Genomic DNA, 23,817 nt, shown 5'->3' with positions numbered 1-23,817 from the left:
GAGGGCCAGGTTTATGAACGTCCAATCACTGATGAGAGAGGGCCAGGTCTATGAATGTCCAATCAATGACAAAAGAGGTGACAAGGGTGATGAATGTCTAATCCATTAACAATTTGGGTTGTGCAAAATTTCTGTTCAGCTGTATTATCTTGAGAATAGTGTAGAGTTATATTTGACTGTATACTTAACAGAGGCTCACCATAAATAGATTTTGTTTGTTTCTTCAGATGTTGATGAGAAAGGAAAAGACTCTTCTTCTGAGAGTGATTCCAAAGGTAAGAAGAATGGATCCATGCACTGTGAATCACTGATACACTGCAGATCCAAGCACTGTGAATCACTGATACACTGCAGATCCATGCACTCTGAATCAGTGATACACTGCAGTTTCATGCATGCTCTAAATCACTGAATCACTGATACACTGCAGATCCATGCACTCTGAATCACTGATAGACTGCAGATCCATGCACTCTGAATCACTGGTGATCAATGCACTTTGAATCACTGATACACTGCAGATCAACTGAATCACTGATACACTGGTAGATCAATGAATCAATCACTGATACACTGCAGATCAATAGGCACTGAATCACTGATACACTGCAGATCCATGCACTGTGAATCACTGATACACTGCAGATCCATGCACTTTGAATCACTGATACACTGCAGATCCATGCACTGTGAATCACTGATACACTGCAGATCCATGCACTCTGAATCACTGATACACTGCAGATCCATGCACTCTGAATCACTGATACACTGCAGATCCATGCACTCTGAATCACTGATACACTGCAGATCCATGCACTCTGAATCACTGATACACTGCAGATCCATGCACTCTGAATCACTGATACACTGCAGATCCATGCACTCTGAATCACTGATACACTGCAGATCCATGCACTCTGAATCACTGATACACTGCAGATCCATGCACTCTGAATCACTGATACACTGCAGAACCATGCACTCTGAATCACTGGTGCAGATCAATGCACTTTGAATCACTGATACACTGCAGATCCATGCACTCTGAATCACTGAGGGCCAGGTTTATGAACGTCCAATCACTGATGAGAGAGGGCCAGGTCTATGAATGTCCAATCAATGACAAAAGAGGTGACAAGGGTGATGAATGTCTAATCCATTAACAATTTGGGTTGTGCAAAATTTCTGTTCAGCTGTATTATCTTGAGAATAGTGTAGAGTTATATTTGACTGTATACTTAACAGAGGCTCACCATAAATAGATCTTGTTTGTTTCTTCAGATGTTGATGAGGAAGGAAAAGACTCTTCTTCTGAGAGTGATTCCAAAGGTAAGAAGAATGGATCCATGCACTGTGAATCACTGATACACTGCAGATCCAAGCACTCTGAATCACTGATACACTGCAGATCAATGCACTCTGAATCACTGATACACTGCAGATCCATGCACTCTGAATCACTGATACACTGCAGATCCATGCACTCTGAATCACTGATACACTGCAGATCCATGCACTCTGAATCACTGATACACTGCAGATCCATGCACTCTGAATCACTGAAACACTGCAGATCCATGCACTCTGAATCACTGATAAACTGCAGATCCATGCACTGAATCACTGCACTGCATCCATGCACTCTGAATCACTGATACACTGCAGATCAATGCACTCTGAATCACTGATACACTGCAGCTGCACTCTGAATCACTGATATGCACTCTGAATCACTGATTGCAGATGTTGAATCACTGATACACTGCAGATCCATGCACTCTGAATCACTGATACACTGCAGATCCATGCACTCTGAATCACTGAATCACACTGAATCACTGATACACTGCAGATCCATGCACTCTGAATCACTGATAATCACTGATCCATGCACTTTGAATCACTGATACACTGCAGATCCATGCACTCTGAATCACTGATACACTGCAGATCCATGCACTGTGAATCACTGATACACTGCAGATCCATGCACTCTGAATCACTGATACACTGCAGATCTGCACTTTGAATCACTGATACACTGCAGATCCATGCACTCTGAATCACTGATGGCCAGGTTTATCACTGATACACAGCCATGCAAATGGGGATGTAAGACTTTATAAATATAGAATTTAAACATACAGTAGAATATAGAATAATTATAGAATATCTCCAGATGCACCAAATTATGCAGAGGGAGGGGCAAAGATTAAAACCACTGTAGATCATTTTTTACATTAGAAACCTCAGAACTTTCATCCACCAATCTGTAAGCTGCGTTGCAGGGCACTGCCTTGCAGGGCACTACCATGCAGCAAATGCAATAATACAACCCCTTGTATCGATTCAATCTATATGCACTGCCTGTGAATGACAGATTCAGAGTCTGAGTCGAAGGTTCAGTGTTCTTTTGTCACCTCAGGAAGCCTGTGTTCAATCTGGCTTTCCTCCTTCATGAATTTGCTGCTCTCAATGTAGCATTGGCTAGAGCAGCAGTGTACAACCAAATACAGACAGAGCGTGTGACCAAGAGAAGCTGCTTATTTAATTTTCTTGTTGTCTTAGATACAGAAGAAGATACAAGCACTGTAGAATCTGATTCTACAGGTAAGTTTAACTGATTTTAAATTGTTTTTATTAGATCATTAAAAATAACCTTGTGATTCTGAATGTGTTTCCCTTTGTTGCAAATAGGGTGGTCAATGAAAACGTTATCAGCTACATTCAAATTAACTTAATAGTTAGAATCACTGTTAATGTTTCAAATGCACAAGTGCCCCTCATTGCCTAGGGTTAGTGGGGTTGAAGAGTCTGCAAACAAAGCATCACCTCCTGCAGTAACAATGGTGTAATCACAGTGTCACTGGAGTGCTGCCATTAAGGTGTGAACCCGAACAATTTTGCAAACCTTATCCCGCAGTCCACTTATTTATCGATCAATGCAACACAAGCAAAGCCTATATTCTGAGCTGCTGCCTTGTTGAATCGTAAGCTTGCAGAGGCGTCAAGAGGCACAGTCCCAGAGAAATTGAAATTGGTTCTTTCCACTTGTAACCTTTCTGGCAAAATAGAGCCCAATATGCCTAACACCAAAATCAACTCAATTCATATCGTGACATCCTATCTAATCTTACCTGTTTTCAGGTACATACCTGAAATGTACAGCACATTACAGCAGGAAGCATCAATAATGGTTTGGTTGGTTTTCTGTGTTGTTTTAGATTCACAAACCGATAGTGCAAGCAGGTCAGAGACTGATTCGAAAGGTACATTCATTTTTTAAAAATTGGTATTTGGGCGGTCAGTTAAAAAATGTTAATGATAAGAAATGTATATGTCCTTTAGTCACTGTGTGCATAATTGTACCATATTATGTTTCCTATATATGTCTATTTTATATTATGGCTTTTTTTCAAAGTTATGGCACTAGGGTAACAGTCAGAATTACTATTTAGATAAAGCACACAGAGGCAGAGGAAACCCACCATGCTGTCAGCAGTGATTGCTGTGCTTATTTATAACTCCTCCTTGATTTCTTAGTTTTCGAGTCTGTTTAGCTTGGTGTTCTGAGTGGACAGTCGTCCACCTTCCAGTATTATCACAAAGCTGAAATGTGCTAATCAGACTCAGTGTGTTTCAGAGCAAATCCAACAGAGAACATGAGCTCATGCAGTGTGTTAGTGACAAATCCAAAGGAAACATGTGCTTATGCAGTGTGGTAGTGACAAATCTAACAGGAAACGTGTGCTCATGTAGTGTGGTAGTGACAAATCCAACAGTAAACGTGTGCTCATGCAGTGTGGTAGTGACAAATCCAACAGGAAACATGAGCTCATGCAGTGTGGTAGTGACAAATCCAAAGGAAACATGTGCTTATGCAGTGTGGTAGTGACAAATCTAACAGGAAACATGAGCTCATGCAGTGTGGTAGTGACAAATCCAAATGTCATCTTTGAGGGTCTCCGAAGGGAACCTTGAATCACAAAGATCCATGCGAAACTGCACGAGTACAGATCTGCTTCCCATGCATAAGGATGGACATACTGTTGGTAGCAAACAGTTTGACAGTGACACTCCATCGTAAATGCACGGTATTGTCTGTATGATGCTATCTTTCCACTTGAACGATGAGTGATCTGGAGAAGGAAAGATAACTAAAATATAATTTTAAATCCGTCAACAACAACATGAACATGAACTGTTCTTTATTTATTTTTAAGACTCTGACACCAACAGTCCTAGCAGCTCAGTGAGAGGTTCCACAGGTAGGAGAGCCGTTCCATCTCAGGTTCTAGGTTATATCTTGCTAGGGCAGCCATGCAGAACCATACAAGATCTCAGCTACCAGACAGTAATCACCTCTAATCAGGAGTCTTCATGCATTTGTTGAGAGTCCATGTCCTTTATGCCTCTGTGTATGTTTACAAATGGTTGGGTTTTCATGTCACTATGATGAACAGATCCACTCATAACAAGATTGTATTTTGTGTCTATAGCTTCAGAAGATAAGACGTCTTCAGAGTCAGACTCAAAATCGCAGGGTAAGTGCATTTCTCAGACAAGATCATTAAGCAAATGAATCTCTTAACAGTCTACCACTATATAATTGTTGTTTCATCCTCTAATTTATAAACATTTTTTTTTGGTGAAAATAAATGTAACAGAACCATGTACAACATGATGACAAGCATTTGCGTACAGTACACAATGTACTCACATCATCAGTAAGACCTCATCTAGAATATTGTGTTCGGTTCTGGTCACCTCACCACAAAAAGGATATTGCTGCTCTAGAAAGAATGCAAAGAAGAACGACCAGAATTATTTCAGGTTTAAAAGGCATGTCATTAGCAGACAGGTTAAAATAATTTAATCCATTCAGTCTTGGTAAAGAAGACTATGCAGATCTGATTAAAGCATTCAAAATTCTAAAAGGTATTGAAAATGTCGACCCAAGGGACTTTTTCAGCATGAAAAAAGAAACAAGGACCAGGGGTCACAAATGGAGTTTAGACAAAGGGGCATTCAGAACAGAAAATAGGAGGCACTTTTCTACACAGAGAATTGTGAGAGTCTGGAACCAACTCTCCCGCAATGTTATTGAATCTGACACCCTGGGATGTTTCAAGAAGCTGCTTGATGAGTTTCTGGGATCAATAAGCTACTAACAACCAAACAAGCAAGATGGGCCGAATGGCCTCCACTCATTTGTAACCTTTCTTATAATGTGAAATTAATGGAATGGATAGTAGATCATAGTAAAAGTACACTGATGCTCACAGTAAAATTTGTTAAAAACCGTGGTAAATAATGATAGAAGCACAGTTTTTAAGCATGGGAAAAGAATGGCAAACTGCAAAAATTCAGTTCCGCTGTATTATCTTGAGAATAGTGCATGGTTATATTTCACTGTATACTTAACAGAGGCTCATCATAAATAGATCTTGTTTGTTTCTTCAGATGTTGATAAGGAAGGAAAAGACTCTTCTTCTGAAAGTGATGCCAAAGGTAAGAAGAATGGATCCATGCACTGTGAATCACTGATAAACTGCAGATCCATGCACTCTGAATCACTGGGGATCAATGAATCACTGATACACTGCAGATCCATGCACTGTGAATCACTGATACACTGCAGATCCATGCACTCTGAATCACTGATACCCTGTAGATCAATGCACTCTGAATCACTGATACACTGCAGAACCATGCACTCTGAATCACTGGTGATCAATGCACTTTGAATCACTGATACACTGCAGATCCATGCACTCTGAATCACTGAGGGCCAGGTTTATGAACGTCCAATCACTGATGAGAGAGGGCCAGGTCTATGAATGTCCAATCAATGACAAAAGAGGTGACAAGGGTGATGAATGTCTAATCCATTAACAATTTGGGTTGTGCAAAATTTCTGTTCAGCTGTATTATCTTGAGAATAGCATATAGTTATATTTGACTGTATTCTTAACAGAGGCTCACCATAAATAGATCTTGTTTGTTTCTTCAGATGTTGATGAGGAAGGAAAAGACTCTTCTTCTGAAAGTGTTTCCAAAGGTAAGAAGAATGGATCCATGCACTGTGAATCACTGATACACTAAAGATCCAAGCACTCTGAATTCACTGATACACTGCAGATCCATGCACTCTGAATCACTGATACACTGCAGATCCATGCACTCTGAATCACTGATACACTGCAGATCCATGCACTCTGAATCACTGATACACTGCAGATCCATGCACTCTGAATCACTGATACACTGCAGATTCATGCACTGAATCACTGATACACTGCAGATCCATGCACTCTGAATCACTGATACACTGCAGATCCATGCACTGTGAATCACTGATACACTGCAGATCCATGCACTTTGAATCACTGGTGATCAGTGCACTTTGAATCACTGATACACTGCAGATCAATGCACTCTGAATCACTGATACACTGCAGATCCATGCACTTTGAATCACTGATACACTGCAGATCCATGCACTGTGAATCACTGATACACTGCAGATCCATGCACTCTGAATCACTGATACACTGCAGATCCATGCACTCTGAATCACTGAGGGCCAGGTTTATGATGGCACAGCCACAATGGGGATGTAAGACTTTATAAATATAGAATTTAAACATACAGTAGAATGTAGAATAATTATAGAATATCTCCAGATGCACCAAATTATGCAGAGGAGGGGCAAAGATTAAAACCACTGTAGATCATTTTTTACATTAGAAACCTCAGAACTTTCATCCACCAATCTGGAAGCTGTGTTGCAAGGCACTGCCTTGCAGGGCACTACCATGCAGCAAATGCAATAATACAACCCCTTGTATCGATTCAATCTATATGCACTGCCTGTGAATGACAGATTCAGAGTCTGATTCGAAGGGTCAGTGTTCTCCTGTCACCTCAGGAGGCGTGTGTTCAATCTAGCTTTCCTCCTTCATGAATTTGCTGCTCTCAGTGTAGCATTGGGTAGAGCAGCAGTGCACCACCAAATACAGACAGAGCGTTTGACCAAGAGAAGCTGCTTATTTAATTTTCTTATTGTCTTAGATACAGAAGAAGATACAAGCACTGTAGAATCTGATTCTACGGGTAAGTTTAACTGATTTTAAATTGTTTTTATTAGTTCATTAAAAATAACCTTGTGATACTGAATGTGTTTCCCTTTGTTGCAAATAGGGTGGTCAATGAAAACGTTATCAGCTACATTCAAATTAACTTAATAGTTATAATCACTGTTAATGCTTCAAATGCACAAGTGCCCCTCATTGCCTAGGGTTAGTGGGGTTGAAGAGTCTGCAAACAAAGCATCACCTCCTGCAGTAACAATGGTGTAATCACAGTGTCACTGGACTGCTGCCATTAAGGTGTGAACCCGAACAATTTCGCAAACCTTATCCCACAGTCCACTTATTTATCGATCAATGCAACACAAGCAAAGCCTATATTCTGAGCTGCTGCTTTGTTTAATCGTAAGCTTGCAGAGGCACCAGGTCGCACAGTCCCAGAGAAATTGTAAATGGTTCTTTCCACTTGTAACCTTTCTGGCAAAATAGAGCCCAGTATGACTAACACCAAAATCAACTCAATTCATATCGTGACATCCTATCTAATCTTACCTGTTTTCAGGTACATACCTGAAATGTACACCACATTACTGCAGGAAGCATCAATAATGGTTTGGTTGGTTTTCTGTGTTGTTTTAGATTCACAAACCGATAGTGCAAGCAGGTCAGAGACTGATTCGAAAGGTACATTCATTTTTTAAAAATTGTTATTTGGGCGGTCAGTTAAAAAATGTTAATGATAAGAAATGTATATGTCCTTTAGTCACTGTGTGCATAATTGTACCATATTATGTTTCGTATATATGTCTATTTTATATTATGGCTTTTTTCAAAGTTATTTCACTAGGGTAACAGTCAGAATTACTATTTAGATAATGCACACAGAGGCAGAGGAAACCCACCATGCTGTCAGCAGTGATTGCTGTGCTTATTTATAACTCCTCCTTGATTTCTTAGTTTTCGAATCAGTTTAGCTTGGTGTTCTGAGTGGACAGTCGTCCACCTTCCAGTATTATCACAAAGCTGAAATGTGCTAATCAGACTCAGTGTGTTTCAGTGTAAATCCAACAGGAAACATGAGCTCATGCAATGTGTTAGTGACAAATCCAACAGGAAGTATGTGCTCATGCAGTGTGGTAGTGACAAATCCAACAGGAAACATGAGCTCATGCATTGTGGTAGTGACAAATCCAACAGGAAACATGTGCTCATGCAGTGTGGTAGTGACAAATCCAACAGGAAACATGTGCTCATGCAGTGTGGTAGTGACAAATCCACAGGAAACATGAGCTCATGCAAGATAGGAAACGTGTGCTCATGCAGTGTACTAATGATAAATCTAACAGGAAACATGAATTCATGCAGTGTGGTATTGTCAAATCCAACATTAAACGTGTGCTCATGCAGTGTGGTAGTGACAAATCCAACAGGAAACATGTGCTCATGCAGTGTAGTAGTCAAATCAAAGATAATCATTGAGAAACTGCAAGAGAATACAGATCCATGCTTCCTGCATGCATAAGGATGGACATACTGTTGTTAGCATACAGTTTGACAGTGACACTCCATCATAAATGCACGGTATTGTCTGTATGATGCTATCCTTCCTCTTGAACGATGAGTGATCTGGAGAAGGAAAGATAACTGAAATATAATTTTAAATCCGTCAACAACAACATGAACATGAACTGTTCTTTATTTATTTTTAAGACTCTGACACCAACAGCCATAGCAGCTCAGTGAGAGGTTCCACAGGTAGGAGAGCCGTTCCATCTCAGGTTCTAGGTTATATCATGCTAGGGCAGCCATGCAGAACCATATCGAGATCTCACCTACCAGACAGTAATCCCCTCTAATCAGGAGTCTTCATGCATTAGTTGAGAGTCCATGTCCTTTATGCCTCTGTGTATGTTTACAAATGGTTGGGTTTTCATGTCACTATGATGAACAGCTCCACTCATAACAAGATTGTATTTTGTGTCTATAGCTTCAGAAGATAAGACGTCTTCAGAGTCAGACTCAAAATCGCAGGGTAAGTGCATTTCTCAGACAAGATCATTAAGCAAATGAAACTCTTAACAGGCTACCACTATAGTATTGTTGTTTCATCCTCTAATTTATAAACATTTTTTTTGGTGAAAATAAATGTAACAGAACCATGTACAACATGATAACAAGCATGTGCATACAGTACACAATGTACTCACTTCATCAGTACGACCTCATCTAGAATATTGTGTTCGGTTCTGGTCACCTCACCACAAAAAGGATATTGCTGCTCTAGAAAGAATGCAAAGAAGAGCAACCAGAATTATTCCAGGTTTAAAAGGCATGTCATTAGCAGACAGGTTAAAATAATTTAATCCATTCAGTCTTGGTAAAGAAAACTATGCAGAGATCTGATTAAAGCATTCAAAATTCTAAAAGGTATTGACAATGTCGACCCAGGGGACTTTTTCGACATTACGAAAAAGAAACAAGGACCAGGAGTCACAAATGGAGGTTAGATGAAGGGGCACTCAGAACAGAAAATAGGAGGCACTTTTTTACACAGAGAATTGTGAGAGTCTGGAACCAACTCTCCAGTAATGTTATTGAATCTGACACCCTGGATGTTTCAAGAAGCTGCTTGATGAGTTTCTGGGATCAATAAGCTACTAACAACCAAACAAGCAAGATGGGCCGAATGGCCTCCACTCATTTGTAACCTTTCTTATAATGTGCAATTAATGGCATGGATAGAAGATCATAGTAAAAGTACACTGATGCTCACAGTAAAAGTTGTTAAAAACCATGGTAAATAATGATAGAAGCACAGTTTTTAAGCATGGGAAAAGAATGGTAAACTGCAAAAATTCCGTTCCGCTGTATTATCTTGAGAATAGTGTATAGTTATATTTGACTGTATACTTAACAGAGGCTCACCATAAATAGATCTTGTTTGTTTCTTCAGATGTTGATGAGGAAGGAAAAGACTCTTCTTCTGAGAGTGATTCCAAAGGTAAGAAGAATGGATCCATGCACTGTGAATCACTGATATACTGCAGATCCATGCACTGTGAATCACTGATACTGCACTGTGAAATCACTGATACACTGCAGATCCATGCACTCTGAATCACTGATACACTGCAGATCCATGCACTCTGAATCACTGATGCAGATCAATGCACTCTGAATCACTGATACACTGCAGATCCATGCACTCTGAATCACTGGTGATCAATGCACTTTGAATCACTGATACATTGCAGATGCACTCTGAATCACTGAGGGCCAGGTTTATGAACGTCCAATCACTGATGAGAGAGGGCCAGGTCTATGAATGTCCAATCAATGACAAAAGAGGTGACAAGGGTGATGAATGTCTAATCCATTAACAATTTGGGTTGTGCAAAATTTCTATTCAGCTGTATTATCTTGAGAATAGTGTAGAGTTGTATTTGACTGTATTCTTAACAGAGGCTCACCATAAATAGATCTTGTTTGTTTATTCAGATGTTGATGTGGAAGGAAAAGACTCTCCTTCTGAGAGTGATTCCAAAGGTAAGAAGAATGGATCCATGCACTGTGAATCACTGATACACTGCAGATCCAAGCACTCTGAATTCACTGATACACTGCAGATCCATGCACTCTGAATCATGATACACTGCAGATTCATGCACTGAATCACTGATACACTGCAGTTCCATGCACTGTGAATCACTAATACACTGCAGATCCATAAACTCTGAATCACTGAATCACTGCATATACACTGCAGATCCATGCACTGTCTAATCCACTGATAATTTGCAGTTCAAAATTTCTGCACTGTGATTACTTGATACAGCATGCAGATCCATGCACTCTGGTAGATCAATCACTTTGATACACTGCAGATCTTCTTGCACTCTGAATCACTGATAAGAAGCAGATCCATGCACTCTGAATCACTGATACACTGCAGATCCATGCACTCTGAATCACTGATACACTGCAGATCCATGCACTCTGAATCAGATCCATAAACTCTGAATCACTGAGAGCCAGGTTTATGATGGCACAGCCACAATGGGCATGTAAGACTTTATAAATATAGAATTTAAACATACAGTAGAATATAGAATAATTATAGAATATGTCCAGATGCACCAAATTATGCACAGGGAGGGGCCAAGATTAAAACCACTGTAGATCATTTTTTACATTAGAAACCTCAAAGCTTTCATCCACCAATCAGGAAGTTGCGTTGGAAGGCACTGCCTTGCAGGGCACTACCATGCAGCAAATGCAATAATACAACCCCTTGTATCGATTCAATCAATATGCACTGCCTGTGAATGACAGATTCCGAGTCTGATTCGAAGGGTCAGTGTTCTCTTGTCACCTCAGGAGGTGTGTGTTTAATCTGGCTTTGCTCCTTCATGAATTTGCTGCTCTCAATGTAGCACTGGGTAGAGCAGCAGTGCACATCCAAATACAGACAGAGCGTGTGACCAAGAGAAGCTGCTTATTTAATTTTCTTGTTGTCTTAGATACAGAAGAAGATACAACCACTGTAGAATCTGATTCTACGGGTAAGTTTAACTGATTTTAAATTGTTTTTATTAGATCATCAAAAATAACCTTGTGATTCTGAATGTGTTTCCCTTTGTTGCAAATAGGGTGGTCGATGAAAACGTTATCAGCTACATTCAAATTAACTTCATAGTTATATTCACTGTTAATGCTTCTAATGCACAAGTGCCCCTCATTGCCTAGGGTTAGTGGGGTTGAAGAGTCTGCAAACAAAGCATCACCTCCTGCAGTAATAATGGTGTAATCACAGTTTCACTGGAGTGCTGCCATTAAGGTGTGAACCCAAACAATTTTGCAAACCTTATCCCACAGTCCACTTATTTATCAATCAATGCAACACAAGCAAAGCCTATATTCTGAGCTGCTGCCTTGTTGAATCGTAAGCTTGCAGAGGCACCAGGAGGCACAGTCCCAGAGAAATTGAAAATGGTTCTTTCCACTAACCTTTCTGGCAAAATAGAGCCCAATATGCCTAACACCAAAATCAACTCAATTCATATCCTGACATCCTATCTAATCTTACCTGTTTTCAGGTACATACCTGAAATGTACAGCACATTACAGCAGGAAGCATCAATAATGGTTTGGTTGGTTTTCTGTGTTGTTTTAGATTCACAAACCGATAGTGCAAGCAGGTCAGAGACTGATTCGAAAGGTACATTCATTTTTTAAAAATTGTTATTTGGGCGTTCAGTTAAAAAATGTTAATGATAAGAAATGTATATGTCCTTTAGTCACTGTGTGCATAATTGTACCATATTATGTTTCCTATATATGTCTATTTTATATTATGGCTTTTTTTCAAAGTTATAGCACTAGGGTAACAGTCAGAATTACTATTTAGATAAAGCACACAGAGGCAGAGGAAACCCACCATGCTGTCAGCAGTGATTGCTGTGCTTATTTATAACTCCTCCCAGCGCTCTATAGTGATCATCTTCAAACAGCAGATAAAGACCATTCCTTAAAAAGATCACATGGCTCACAAATCCAACAGGAAATCTCCAGTGTGTAGAGCAAATCCAACAGGAAACAGCAAATCCAACAGGAAACATGTGCTCATGCAGTGTGGTAGTGACAAATCCAACAGGAAACATGTGCTCATGCAGTGTGGTAGTGACAAATGGAAACATCTAGTTGTGGTACAAATCAACAGGAAACGCATAAATCACGTGTGCTCATGCAACCCCAGGGTCTCCGAACATGGAAAGCAGTAGCAAATCCATGCGAACTGCACGAGTTGCATCACAGATCTGCTTCCCATGTAAGGATGGACATACTGTTGTTAGCATACAGTTTGAAGTGACACTCCATCATAAAACATTGTGAAAGAACATAGCAAAGTAACTGAATTAAAACAACAACAACATGAACAAGAACTGTTCTTTATTTATTTTTAAGACTCTGACACCAACAGCCATAGCAGCTCAGTGAGAGGTTCCACAGGTAGGAGAGCCGTGGTTCTAAAGCAGGGCAGCCATGCAGAACCATATCGAGATCTCACCTAAGACAGTAATCCCCTCTAAAGGAGTCTTCATGCATTAGTTGAGAGTCCATGTCCTTTATGCCTCTGTGTATGTTTACAAATGGTTGGGTTTTCATGTCACTATGATGAACAGATCAGCTATAACAAGATTGTATTTTGTGTCTATAGCTTCAGAAGATAAGACGTCTTCAGAGTCAGACTCAAAATCGCAGGGTAAGTGCATTTCTCAGACAAGATCATTAAGCTGTAACAGGCTACACTATAGTATTGTTGTTTCATCCTCTAATTTATAAACATTTTTTTTGGTGAAAATAAATGTAACAGAACCATGTACAACATGATGATCAGAATATTGTAAATCAATATTGACAAGTTTCTGTTCAAATAGCATGTCATTAGCAGACAGGTTAAAATAATTTAATCCATTCAGTCTTGACTACACAGTTGTTCAAAATTCTAAAAGATTGACAATACCCCAGGGGACTTTTTCACCTGCACAAAATGGTTAGATACATTCAGAACAGAAAATCACTTCATAGAATTGTGAGAGTCTGGACAACTCTCCAGCCAATGTTCCCTGGGATTAAGAAGCTGATTGATGAGTTTCTGGGATCCCAACCAATCCAAGATGTGCCGAATGGCCTCCAATTTGTAACCTTTCTTATAATGTGAAATTAATGGATAGTAGATCATAGTAAAAGTACACTGATGCTCACTGGGGTAAATAATGATAGAAGCACATTTCACTGGCAAACTGTCAAATTATAGAATAGTGCAAGTTATATTGCACTGTATACTTAACAGAAGGCTCATAAATAGATTTTGTGTTTCTTCAGATGTTGTTATTCTTCACTCGTAAGAAGAATGGATCCATTGTGAATCACTATATGCAATTCACATGAATTGATACACTGTGATATGCACTCTGAATCACTGATACACTCAAGCACTGATACACTGCATGCTTTGCACTTTGAATCACTGATATGCAGATCCATGCACTCTGAAATCACTGAGGGCCAGGTTTATGAACGTCCAATACTGACGAGAGAGGGCCAGGTTTATGTGCCAATCAAGTGATGCAAAAGCCTTGATGCAATATACATTTCCTTCATAGCACAGTTCTTATGATGTGTTTCTTTGTCAAAATAAAGAAGATAGGTCAAGTGGGGTTATTTCACTGATGTCATTTCATATATGCAAGTCACATGATTGCGTGCTACCTCTATTGTTGTAAGCATACCCATCGTGAGTTACAGAATGTATTATTTTTAGTTAAATGTTATTAAACTAAGTTTTCAGCTTCCATTTACTGTGCCACTATAGGCATGCAAAAGCCTTGATTAAAGAATAGCCTGTGTGCTATCAAGTGCACTAATCATGCTATAAATACAACAGAATAGCCTGTGTGCTATCAAGTGCACTAATCATGCTGTAAATACAACAGAATAGCCTGTGTGCTATCAAGTGCGCTAATCATGCTGTAAATACAACAGAATAGCCTGTGTGCTATCAAGTGAGCTAATCATGCTGTAAATACAGCAGAATAGCCTGTGTGCTATCAAGTGTGCTAATCATGCTGTAAATACAACAGAATAGCCTGTGTGCTATCAAGTGCGCTAATCATGCTGTAAATACAACAGAATAGCTTGTGTGCTATCAAGTGCGCTAATCATGCTGTAAATACAACAGAATAGCCTGTGTGCTATCAAGTGCGCTAATCATGCTGTAAATACAACAGAATAGCCTGTGTGCTATCAAGTGCGCTAATCATGCTATAAATACAACAGAATAGCCTGTGTGCTATCAAGTGCACTAATCATACTATAAATACAACAGAATTGCCTGTGTGCTATCAAGTGCACTAATCATGCTATAAATACAACAGAATAGCCTGTGTGCTATCAAGTGCACTAATCATACTATAAATACAACAGAATAGCCTGTGTGCTATCAAGTGCACTAATCATGCTGTAAATACAACAGAATAGCCTGTGTGCTATCAAGTGCACTAATCATGCTATAAATACAACAGAATAGCCTGTGTGCTATCAAGTGCACTAATCATGCTGTAAATACAACCGAATAGCCTGTGTGCTATCAAGTGCACTAATCATGCTAGAAATACAACAGAATAGCCTGTGTGCTATCAAGTGCGCTAATCACGCTGTAAATACAACAGAATAGCTTGTGTGCTATCAAGTGCGCTAATCATGCTCTTTTTTTAGATGATGACCACACTAGCACCATGCCTTATCAGGAATCCCAGTGATTCAGGTATTTTAGACTGGATTCTGACTCATTTACAGGTAAAGCATCCAGTTTTTTTTCTTCCTGCTTCCAAATCTGCAGATATATTAGTAATTTATTTTACCTGCTAGTTAGTAAAAAATAAATAATAATGATAATAATCAAATAGACAAATATTTTAATTATTTAGCGTTTTAATACATGTTATAACATTAAAGATTAACTTTTTCATCTGACTTAGTTTTCTCTCAGAATTTATGATTGAGTGTTTCAAGTTATATATTTATTTACTCATTTCATTGCAATGATAGTTGCAAGAGGACCATTGGACCTAAACCTCTGTTTTGATCATTAAAATACATGTCTACTCTAGAGTAAGAACTATGGTTTAGAGTCAACTGTATGTGTTACCACAAGGCCCGATGTGCTTTATGTACAACATCACAGAGGATGAGGGTGTAGCTTGTTATCAGTTTGTTCACTATTCTTCTGAGTGGATGTTATAATATTAAACCTTCCTTTCTATCACCAGGAGGACACGTTACCCCAGCTCAACATGAAGAGACCCTGAAACAATTAGACCTTTCTGTTGTAGCAATAACAAGGAAAGACGCTTCTGTTTTTTAGTCTGTAAACTGTTGTCTTTCCTGAACATGTTTAATGAGTTTGTAGTGGGCTATGGTGAAGGTTAAATTTATTGAGCAACTTATGTACATTTCTCTTTTGTGCACTTTCAAGGGAAACAGGCTGTTAAAAAGATAAGTAACAGATTATTTAGCTGCTCCCACCAACCATTACATCTCTCTCAGTTACTGTTTTAACTCAATGATGAAATGTGGTATTGTTGTGTTTTAACTCAATGATGAAATGTGGTATTGTTGTGTTTTAACTCAATGATGAAATGTGGTACAGTTGTGTTTTAACTCAATGATGAAATGTGGTATTGTTGTGTTTTAACTCAATGATGAAATGTGGTATTGTTGTGTTTTAACTCAATGATGAAATGTGGTATTGTTGTGTTTTAACTCAATGATGAAATGTGGTATTGTTGTGTTTTAACTCAATGATGAAATGTGGTATTGTTGTGTTTTAACTCAATGATGAAATGTGGTATTGTTGTGTTTTAACTCAATGATGAAATGTGGTACAGTTGTGTTTTAACTCAATGATGAAATGTGGTACTGTTGTGTTTTAACTCAATGATGAAATGTGGTATTGTTGTGTTTTAACTCAATGATGAAATGTGGTATTGTTGTGTTTTAACTCAATGATGAAATGTGGTATTGTTGTGTTTTAACTCAATGATGAAATGTGGTATTGTTGTGTTTTAACTCAATGATGAAATGTGGTATTGTTGTGTTTTAACTCAATGATGAAATGTGGTATTGTTGTGTTTTAACTCAATGATGAAATGTGGTATTGTTGTGTTTTAACTCAATGATGAAATGTGGTATTGTTGTGTTTTAACTCAATGATGAAATGTGGTATTGTTGTGTTTTAACTCAATGATGAAATGTGGTACTGTTGTGTTTTAACTCAATGATGAAATGTGGTATTGTTGTGTTTTAACTCAATGATGAAATGTGGTATTGTTGTGTTTTAACTCAATGATGAAATGTGGTATTGTTGTGTTTTAACTCAGTGATACAAAGTGTTGTTGTTTTAATCAAGGCAATATACAGAATACAACAGATATGTTTTTTTTTATGTAATAGCACACACATGCAAACACTCACTCACATTTTTATGGTCATTAAAAACAACACATTTATGCTAGCTTTCTAATGAATGTCAAGTAGAGTATATCATTGAGATGTAATTGTTGACCTAACTTTAAAAAATACATAAACAAATTTAATTTAAGAAGTAAAAGGAATTTAATATGCCTAACTATTTTATTTTTAAACAGCCTGTATGTTAACAACTTCAAAACATGCTGAATAAAGTTTCAGTTCTCAGATTCTGTGTATATTTGTCTATGAGAGAAGGCTTGTCGGGGGTCCCAGTATAATACACATGTGTGATTGGAGATCTCTAGGGTACCTCTTGGGAGATAGGATACTCATTATATATATATTATAGATAGTATATATATATATATATATATATATATATATATATATACACACACACCCACACAGGACAGGTTGAGAGTGTACATAATGGAGGGAACAAGATCAGCAGCGCACGCCTTTAGCTCACGAGGTGGTTAGTCCAGACGACTTCTACTTGCGCTCGAGCTTGTGGCAGGCAGATTTAAGCAGTCGAAGTTTAAAAGTGTACCATGGGCAGTTTCGGTCTTTCTTGACAGTTCTGCTTGTAAGCGGGGCAACAGTGTCAATGATATGAGTAAGGGTACCAAAAATTATTTATTTTGCATGGCATACGTAAGTATTTGATTAATATGTGATTACAGTTGTATTGAAGTTGTTAGTCAATAGATATGCAATAGGGAAATTGAACCATTTAAAAAAATGAAGATATCAGTGGCTATATTTAAATAGAAAAATGATTATAAGGCATGCCATTGTCCACTTACCTGATGTCCTTTACTTTTTCTCTATTTTTGTTCTTTTCAATTCTTGGCTTCTGCTTTGGGGGCCCCATAGTGTGTACTGACACACATGCTTGCTTCATTCAAGCTCAGTGGTATTTTCTCAATGGATAAGACTGGTATTGAAGTCAGGTGACATTTGGAAAGCTGCTGGCGTTTGTGTTTTCATGCACAAAGCTTGATTGCATGCACAGAGCATGTCATGCAATTGATCGTGAATACAGTGTTGACTTTTTTTTTTAATATACCTGAACATATTTGTTTTTTGTAGCTAATAAAGGCCAGCCAGGTAGCACCCCTCGTACAAACCCTAAAGAGAGTTTGTTTGCTTTTGTTCAACTGCATAGAGCAGCAAATCTCTAACATTTCGATTTGCACTTTGATAAATTAAGTGTGGTTGAAAGGCATGCAAGGAGAAATGTCAGGCAATTGTACTTGTTTTATGAGCCATGCAAACTTGAAATGTAGAAATTAGGAAGCACCAGCACACCAATCAGACTGAGAAGAATTAGGAAGCACCCGCACACCAATCAGGCTGAGAAGAATTAGGAGGCACCCACACACCAATCAAACTGAGAAGAATTAGGAGGCACCCACACACCAATCAGACTGAGAAGAATTAGGAGGCACCCGCACACCTATCAGACTGAGAAGAATTAGGAGGCACCCACACACCAATCAGACTGAGAAGAATTAGGAGGCACCCGCACACCAATCAGACTGAGAAGAATTAGGAGGCACCCACACACCAATCAGACTGAGAAGAATTAGGAGGCACCCACACACCAATCAGACTGAGAAGAATTAGGAGGCACCCACACACCAATCAGACTGAGAAGAATTAGGAGGCACCCACACACCAATCAGACTGAGAAGAATTAGGAGGCACCCACACACCAATCAGACTGAGAAGAATTAGGAGGCACCCGCACACCAATCAGACTGAGAAGAATTAGGAGGCACCCACACACCAATCAGACTGAGAAGAATTAGGAGGCACCCGCACACCAATCAGACTGAGAAGAATTAGGAGGCACCCACACACCAATCAGACTGAGAAGAATTAGGAGGCACCCACACACCAATCAGACTGAGAAGAATTAGGAGGCACCCTGTCACAAAGACTGCCGGAGTGGGTGGCATCAGACCAGAGCCAGGAAATAAACAACAAGAGAGGTGGAGTTTGGTCAGCATTTAATGAATGAACAGACAGAAAATAAACGGTTGCAACAAACAAAAACAAGACACATTCGCCAAAATAAAGAGACAAACAAAATGGACTAAACAAAACACAGTGAGCTTCTTTTTAGCGATTATTATTCTTATTATTATTATCTTTAGCTCCATCTCCAATCCCGTTCTCCACTCACCTAACACCCAACCGCGAGTGGGTGAAAACATGCTGTTTTTATGCAGCTGTACCAAGACTCGACTGCTAATCAATCATTCAATTGGAGTCTTGGTACAACTGCACGTGAATTAATAAAGTGCAATACCCCGTGCTCACATATTACATTTTACCTGCTGGTGAGCTAAATATGGGGCGTAGCTTCAGTGGTCTGTTCCTTTGTAGATGGTTAGCAACAACCTAGTAGGAGCCCGTAATTTGAGAATAAACCGCAAGTGTTCTTATAACATTGTTTGTATGTTTTCAAAGAGTACTCGCATGATCTGGAGTTGTAGCCGCAGGCCAGCATTAAACCCGGACATCAACAATCACTTTTCACTTCGGAACTATCTTTGCACCACAAGCACTTAATTCACACACTGTAGGACCTGTGACTGTGTTTGTGTTTTGTGTGGGAGAGAAAAGACGGGACTATTTGTTTGCAGGTCAAACCCGTGGGATTACAAACAGGAGTGATACATGCCGCTGTACCACTTCCATCATCTTCCCAGCAACAGCGTGTACAGGCGTGGAAAAGTGCAGAGCAGTTTAGAAGCAGTAAGGAGAAATTGCATCTTTAATTGCTTTAAATCAGAAAACACAGGACATTGGGGAAACACAGCAGCAGCTCAAAGTCAAACAGCCGTGTGTGTTTTTCTGATAACAAACAAGCTGAAACTTGGACCAGCTGATTCAAATTCAGCGCCGTTCTGAGACAAGGGGGAGGGGAGGAGCCAACAGCACAGCAGAACAATGAAGTTAAACGAGGCAGTCTTCCCAGTGACAACGAGTGGGAGAAGTACAGGCGTGGAAAAGTGCAGAGCAGTTTAGAAGCAGTTTGACGACTGCAGAAGAAACTAAATTTAAAAAAAAAAAAAACATCAACATGGTCTTTAAGCCAGTAATCTGTGACACCAGCATGATGTGGGAAATCCAAGAAAACCCAGCGGAGCTAAACCAAGTGTACGTAAAGTGCAGCGCATAAACTTGCATAAACTAGTAAGTATGCTAGAAATGGAGCTGGAAGAAGTGAGACAGCAACAGGATCTTGAGGAACTGGCACACCCACAATTCATGGAACTTCGTCAAACACAATCACCAGAAATTAAAACAACCAACAAATTTGAGTCACTTCAAAATTTTAATGAGCAAAACCAACAAAAAGGGAAAGAAAGGAACAACATCCAGGACCCTATTGACAGTGGTGACCAGACAGCAAAAAGAAGGGAGGTCATGATTGTTGGGGACTCCATATTGAGAAACACAGCAAGTTCAATTCGCAGTTTGGACCCCCTTACTGCAACAGTGTGCTGCCTTCCGGGAGCCTCTGTCAAACACATCACTGAGAACGTGGACAGGCTCCTAGGACGAACAGGAGACGACCCGGTAGTAGTTGTCCACATCTGTACAAACAACATTGGAAGAGACAGACCAAAATCCCTGCAAAACAAATTCAGAGAGCTAGGAAGGAAATTAAAAGACAAGACCAAAACTGTGGTATTTTCTGGTATACTACCGAAACCTTGTGAAGGACCATATGGACAGCTGGAAATAATTAATCTAAATGCATTTTGGCTGAAGATGTGGTGCACACGAGAAGGCTTCACCTATCTTGATCATTGGACCACATTCTACAACAAGGACTATCTGTATAGACGGGACGGACTGCACTTAAATAACAAGGGAACCAGTCTACTTGGAGAAAAGATCCTTGAGCAGGTTCAGAAGCATTTAAACTAGAAAGGAAGGGGGGAGAAATCAACAAAAAAACAGAAGGGAAACCGCATCAAAACAAGGACAACAACTCAGGTAAGACAACCGTTAAATGTATTTATCTAAATGCTAGAAGTATCAGAAATAAAATTTTAGAACTTGAAGCTACTGCACTAACAAATAACTTTGATGTGATAGGTATTACAGAAACTTGGTTGAGTGAGAGTGATGGGGACGAATATAATGTTTGTAGTATACACTGTATAGGAAAGACAGACAGGACAGAAGAGGAGGAGGGGTAGCGCTATACATAAGCATCAGTCTTGAAGCCAAGGTGTTAAACCTGGACAAAGAAAATAAAGCCGAATCGATATGGGTCAGAATAACGAACAAAAATTCAAAGGGCATAATAATAGGAGCATGCTATAGACCCACGTACTAAACTCCAAGTTACAGAACAGTTATAAACACTGTTAATCAGAAAAGTTTCCCAACCCTCGGAAGTATCTTGAGGTCTATTCCACCTCCCAAACCATGTCAAATATCATGGATTTATTCAGGAAGGAAAGTAGGTGTTGAAATACTGTATGCTCTGGTATAATATTTCAGTTAGGCAAGGAAAACCCTCAGAGGAAAACTGGGTGAGCGACAGCAGGAAAACGCCAATCACTTATCAAGGGCAAAAAAACCAAACATTTACAAAACTGACGAGATCAATGGCTGGTTTCACAGTACATCTTGGACGACCATATGTTATTTTAGGTAATCCAAGGCCAATGCTAAATTGAGTTAATCATTTTAATATAAAGATGATAAAGGAATGGTACTTCCTTGATACGGTTATCTTTCACCTTATTGAACAATAACAGCTTTCACAGTGCTATTACATTATCTTCAATTACGCTTATGCATTTATTTGAGAAAGTGTTCTAAACATAGTGAAGTATAAATAAAGCTTGAATAAACAACAGAAACTTAATTTCTAGAAATTTCTCTTTTTTTAAAAATCTTTTGTAGCAAAATTTTTGTGTTTGTGGATGAGGAAAAAAAGTTACAAGAAATAGGGATGTCTACAATTAATTATTTCAGGAATTGTTTTGCAAAACTCCAAAAATGCTAATTCAAAGTATTCATACCCTTTGATGCTATGATCTACAGCTTGCTTGAAATTTCAGTATGATAATGCAGAACCTATATTTTCTAGAAAAGTTCAGAAAATGCTGGTAGTAAAGAGCTATCTGAAGACCCTAGGCAGAAAATGATTTATTACCATAAAGCTGGAGGATACAAGAAGATTTCCAAGCATTTGAGCATCACAATTTCAACTGTTGTTTCTATTATCAAGAAGTACAAGACTTGTGGTATTGCCAAAATGCTCCCTCAATCTGGAAGAGTTCTTTCACCAAGAACAAGTAGAAGAATTGTGAGGACGGTTAAGAACAATCCCAGATTGATTGCCAAAGACATTCAAAGTAAATTTGTTATAAGTGGGACTGGGGTTTCCATTTCAACCATAGGTCGAGTATTGCATGGTGGAAGTCTCAATGGTCACAGGCCAAGGAAAAAGCCACTCTTGGGAAAACGTCACAAGGACAATCGCTTAAAGTTTGCAAAACAGCATTTGAATAGTGGATAGGAGTTCTGGTCAAAGGTTTTATGGTGTGACGAAACAAAAAAAACAAGAGCTATTTGGTCATGCTGATAGTCTGGTGAGGCGTACAAAGAAAAAAACACCATACCTACCGTCAAGTGTGGAGGTGGTAATATCCTTGTATGGAGCGGTTTCTTCCTCTAATGGCACAGGACATTCTATTCCAATACATGGTATGCATACCAAAAGATATTAACTAATCATCTGAAACCCTCTGCTACAAAACTTGGTTAAAAGCGCAACTGGACGTTCCAACACAGCAACGATCCAAAGCACACATCACAATATACTTCAGAATGATTAAAGAAGCATGAAAGCAAGGTTCTGGAATGGCCGAGTCAAAGTCCAGATTGAAATCCGGTTGAGAATCTTTGGTATGAGTTGAAGATGGCTGTGCACAAGAGAAGTCCTCAGAATTTGAATGAACTGGAACAATTTTGCATTGAAGAATGGTCAAACAATACTAAAGAATCATGCCAAAGCTCATTGATAAATATCCTAACTGTTTAAAAGAGGTTGTTATTGCTAAAGCTGCCTCAACTAATTATTAGTTTAATTTTCCTTGTCAAGGTATGAATACTTTTGAATTTGAAGATTTTTAGAGTTTTGCAAAAAAAAAAAAAAAAAAAAAAAAAAAAACCTGAAATGAATAATTGCAGACTTCTATTTCTTGTAGCTTTTTCCTCATACACAAAACGCAAAACTTTTGCTACAAAATATTGTTCCTATAAAATTATAAATTTTCATTGGGTAAACTTATGACTACAACTAGATAGATAGATAGATAGATAGATAGATAGATAGATAGATAGATAGATAGATAGATAGATATAGATAGATAGAAAAGCTGTTTTTTGACCTTTGGCAAGAAAGTAGTTGTTAAAACAACATGGGTTATTATCAGCTTAGAGGAAGAGGTTAAAGGTAAAATGCATCAACAGGAAAATAATACAGCTTTAACTTATGAACATCTGCAGGCATTACAGGTTAACAGGCTTTGCAACATCTAAATATATAAAAGGCAAGTCGTGATCAAAAAAAACAAACACTGGATTTACATGAAATGCATTTATGTGAAATAAACAACAGAATACTGAAAGATAATGCCTTGCATTTTAA

At 38.8% G+C, this 23,817-nt stretch overlaps 1 protein-coding gene across 1 annotated transcript; it reads left to right on the top strand.

Annotated features, from left to right (window-relative positions):
• The first annotated feature begins 65 nt into the window (after positions 1–65).
• On the top strand, positions 66–16,410 carry LOC121309659 (clumping factor B-like). Its single transcript, XM_041242711.1, has 17 exons — positions 66–77; positions 209–275; positions 1,285–1,332; positions 2,572–2,613; positions 3,228–3,272; positions 4,503–4,547; positions 5,467–5,514; positions 6,017–6,064; positions 7,078–7,119; positions 7,734–7,778; positions 9,082–9,126; positions 10,048–10,095; positions 10,593–10,640; positions 11,615–11,656; positions 12,268–12,312; positions 15,372–15,452; positions 15,926–16,410. Exons 1-16 carry the CDS (start codon positions 66–68, stop codon positions 15,413–15,415), a joined length of 714 nt encoding a protein of 237 aa, XP_041098645.1. The 3' UTR covers positions 15,416–15,452; positions 15,926–16,410.
• Positions 16,411–23,817: the final 7,407 nt, after the last annotated feature.

Source organism: Polyodon spathula, chromosome 3 (assembly GCF_017654505.1).
Source record: "Polyodon spathula isolate WHYD16114869_AA chromosome 3, ASM1765450v1, whole genome shotgun sequence".
NCBI lineage: Eukaryota > Metazoa > Chordata > Actinopteri > Acipenseriformes > Polyodontidae > Polyodon > Polyodon spathula.
Note: the sequence above shows the minus strand (reverse complement) of the source record. Positions and strands in the feature narration are given on the sequence as shown.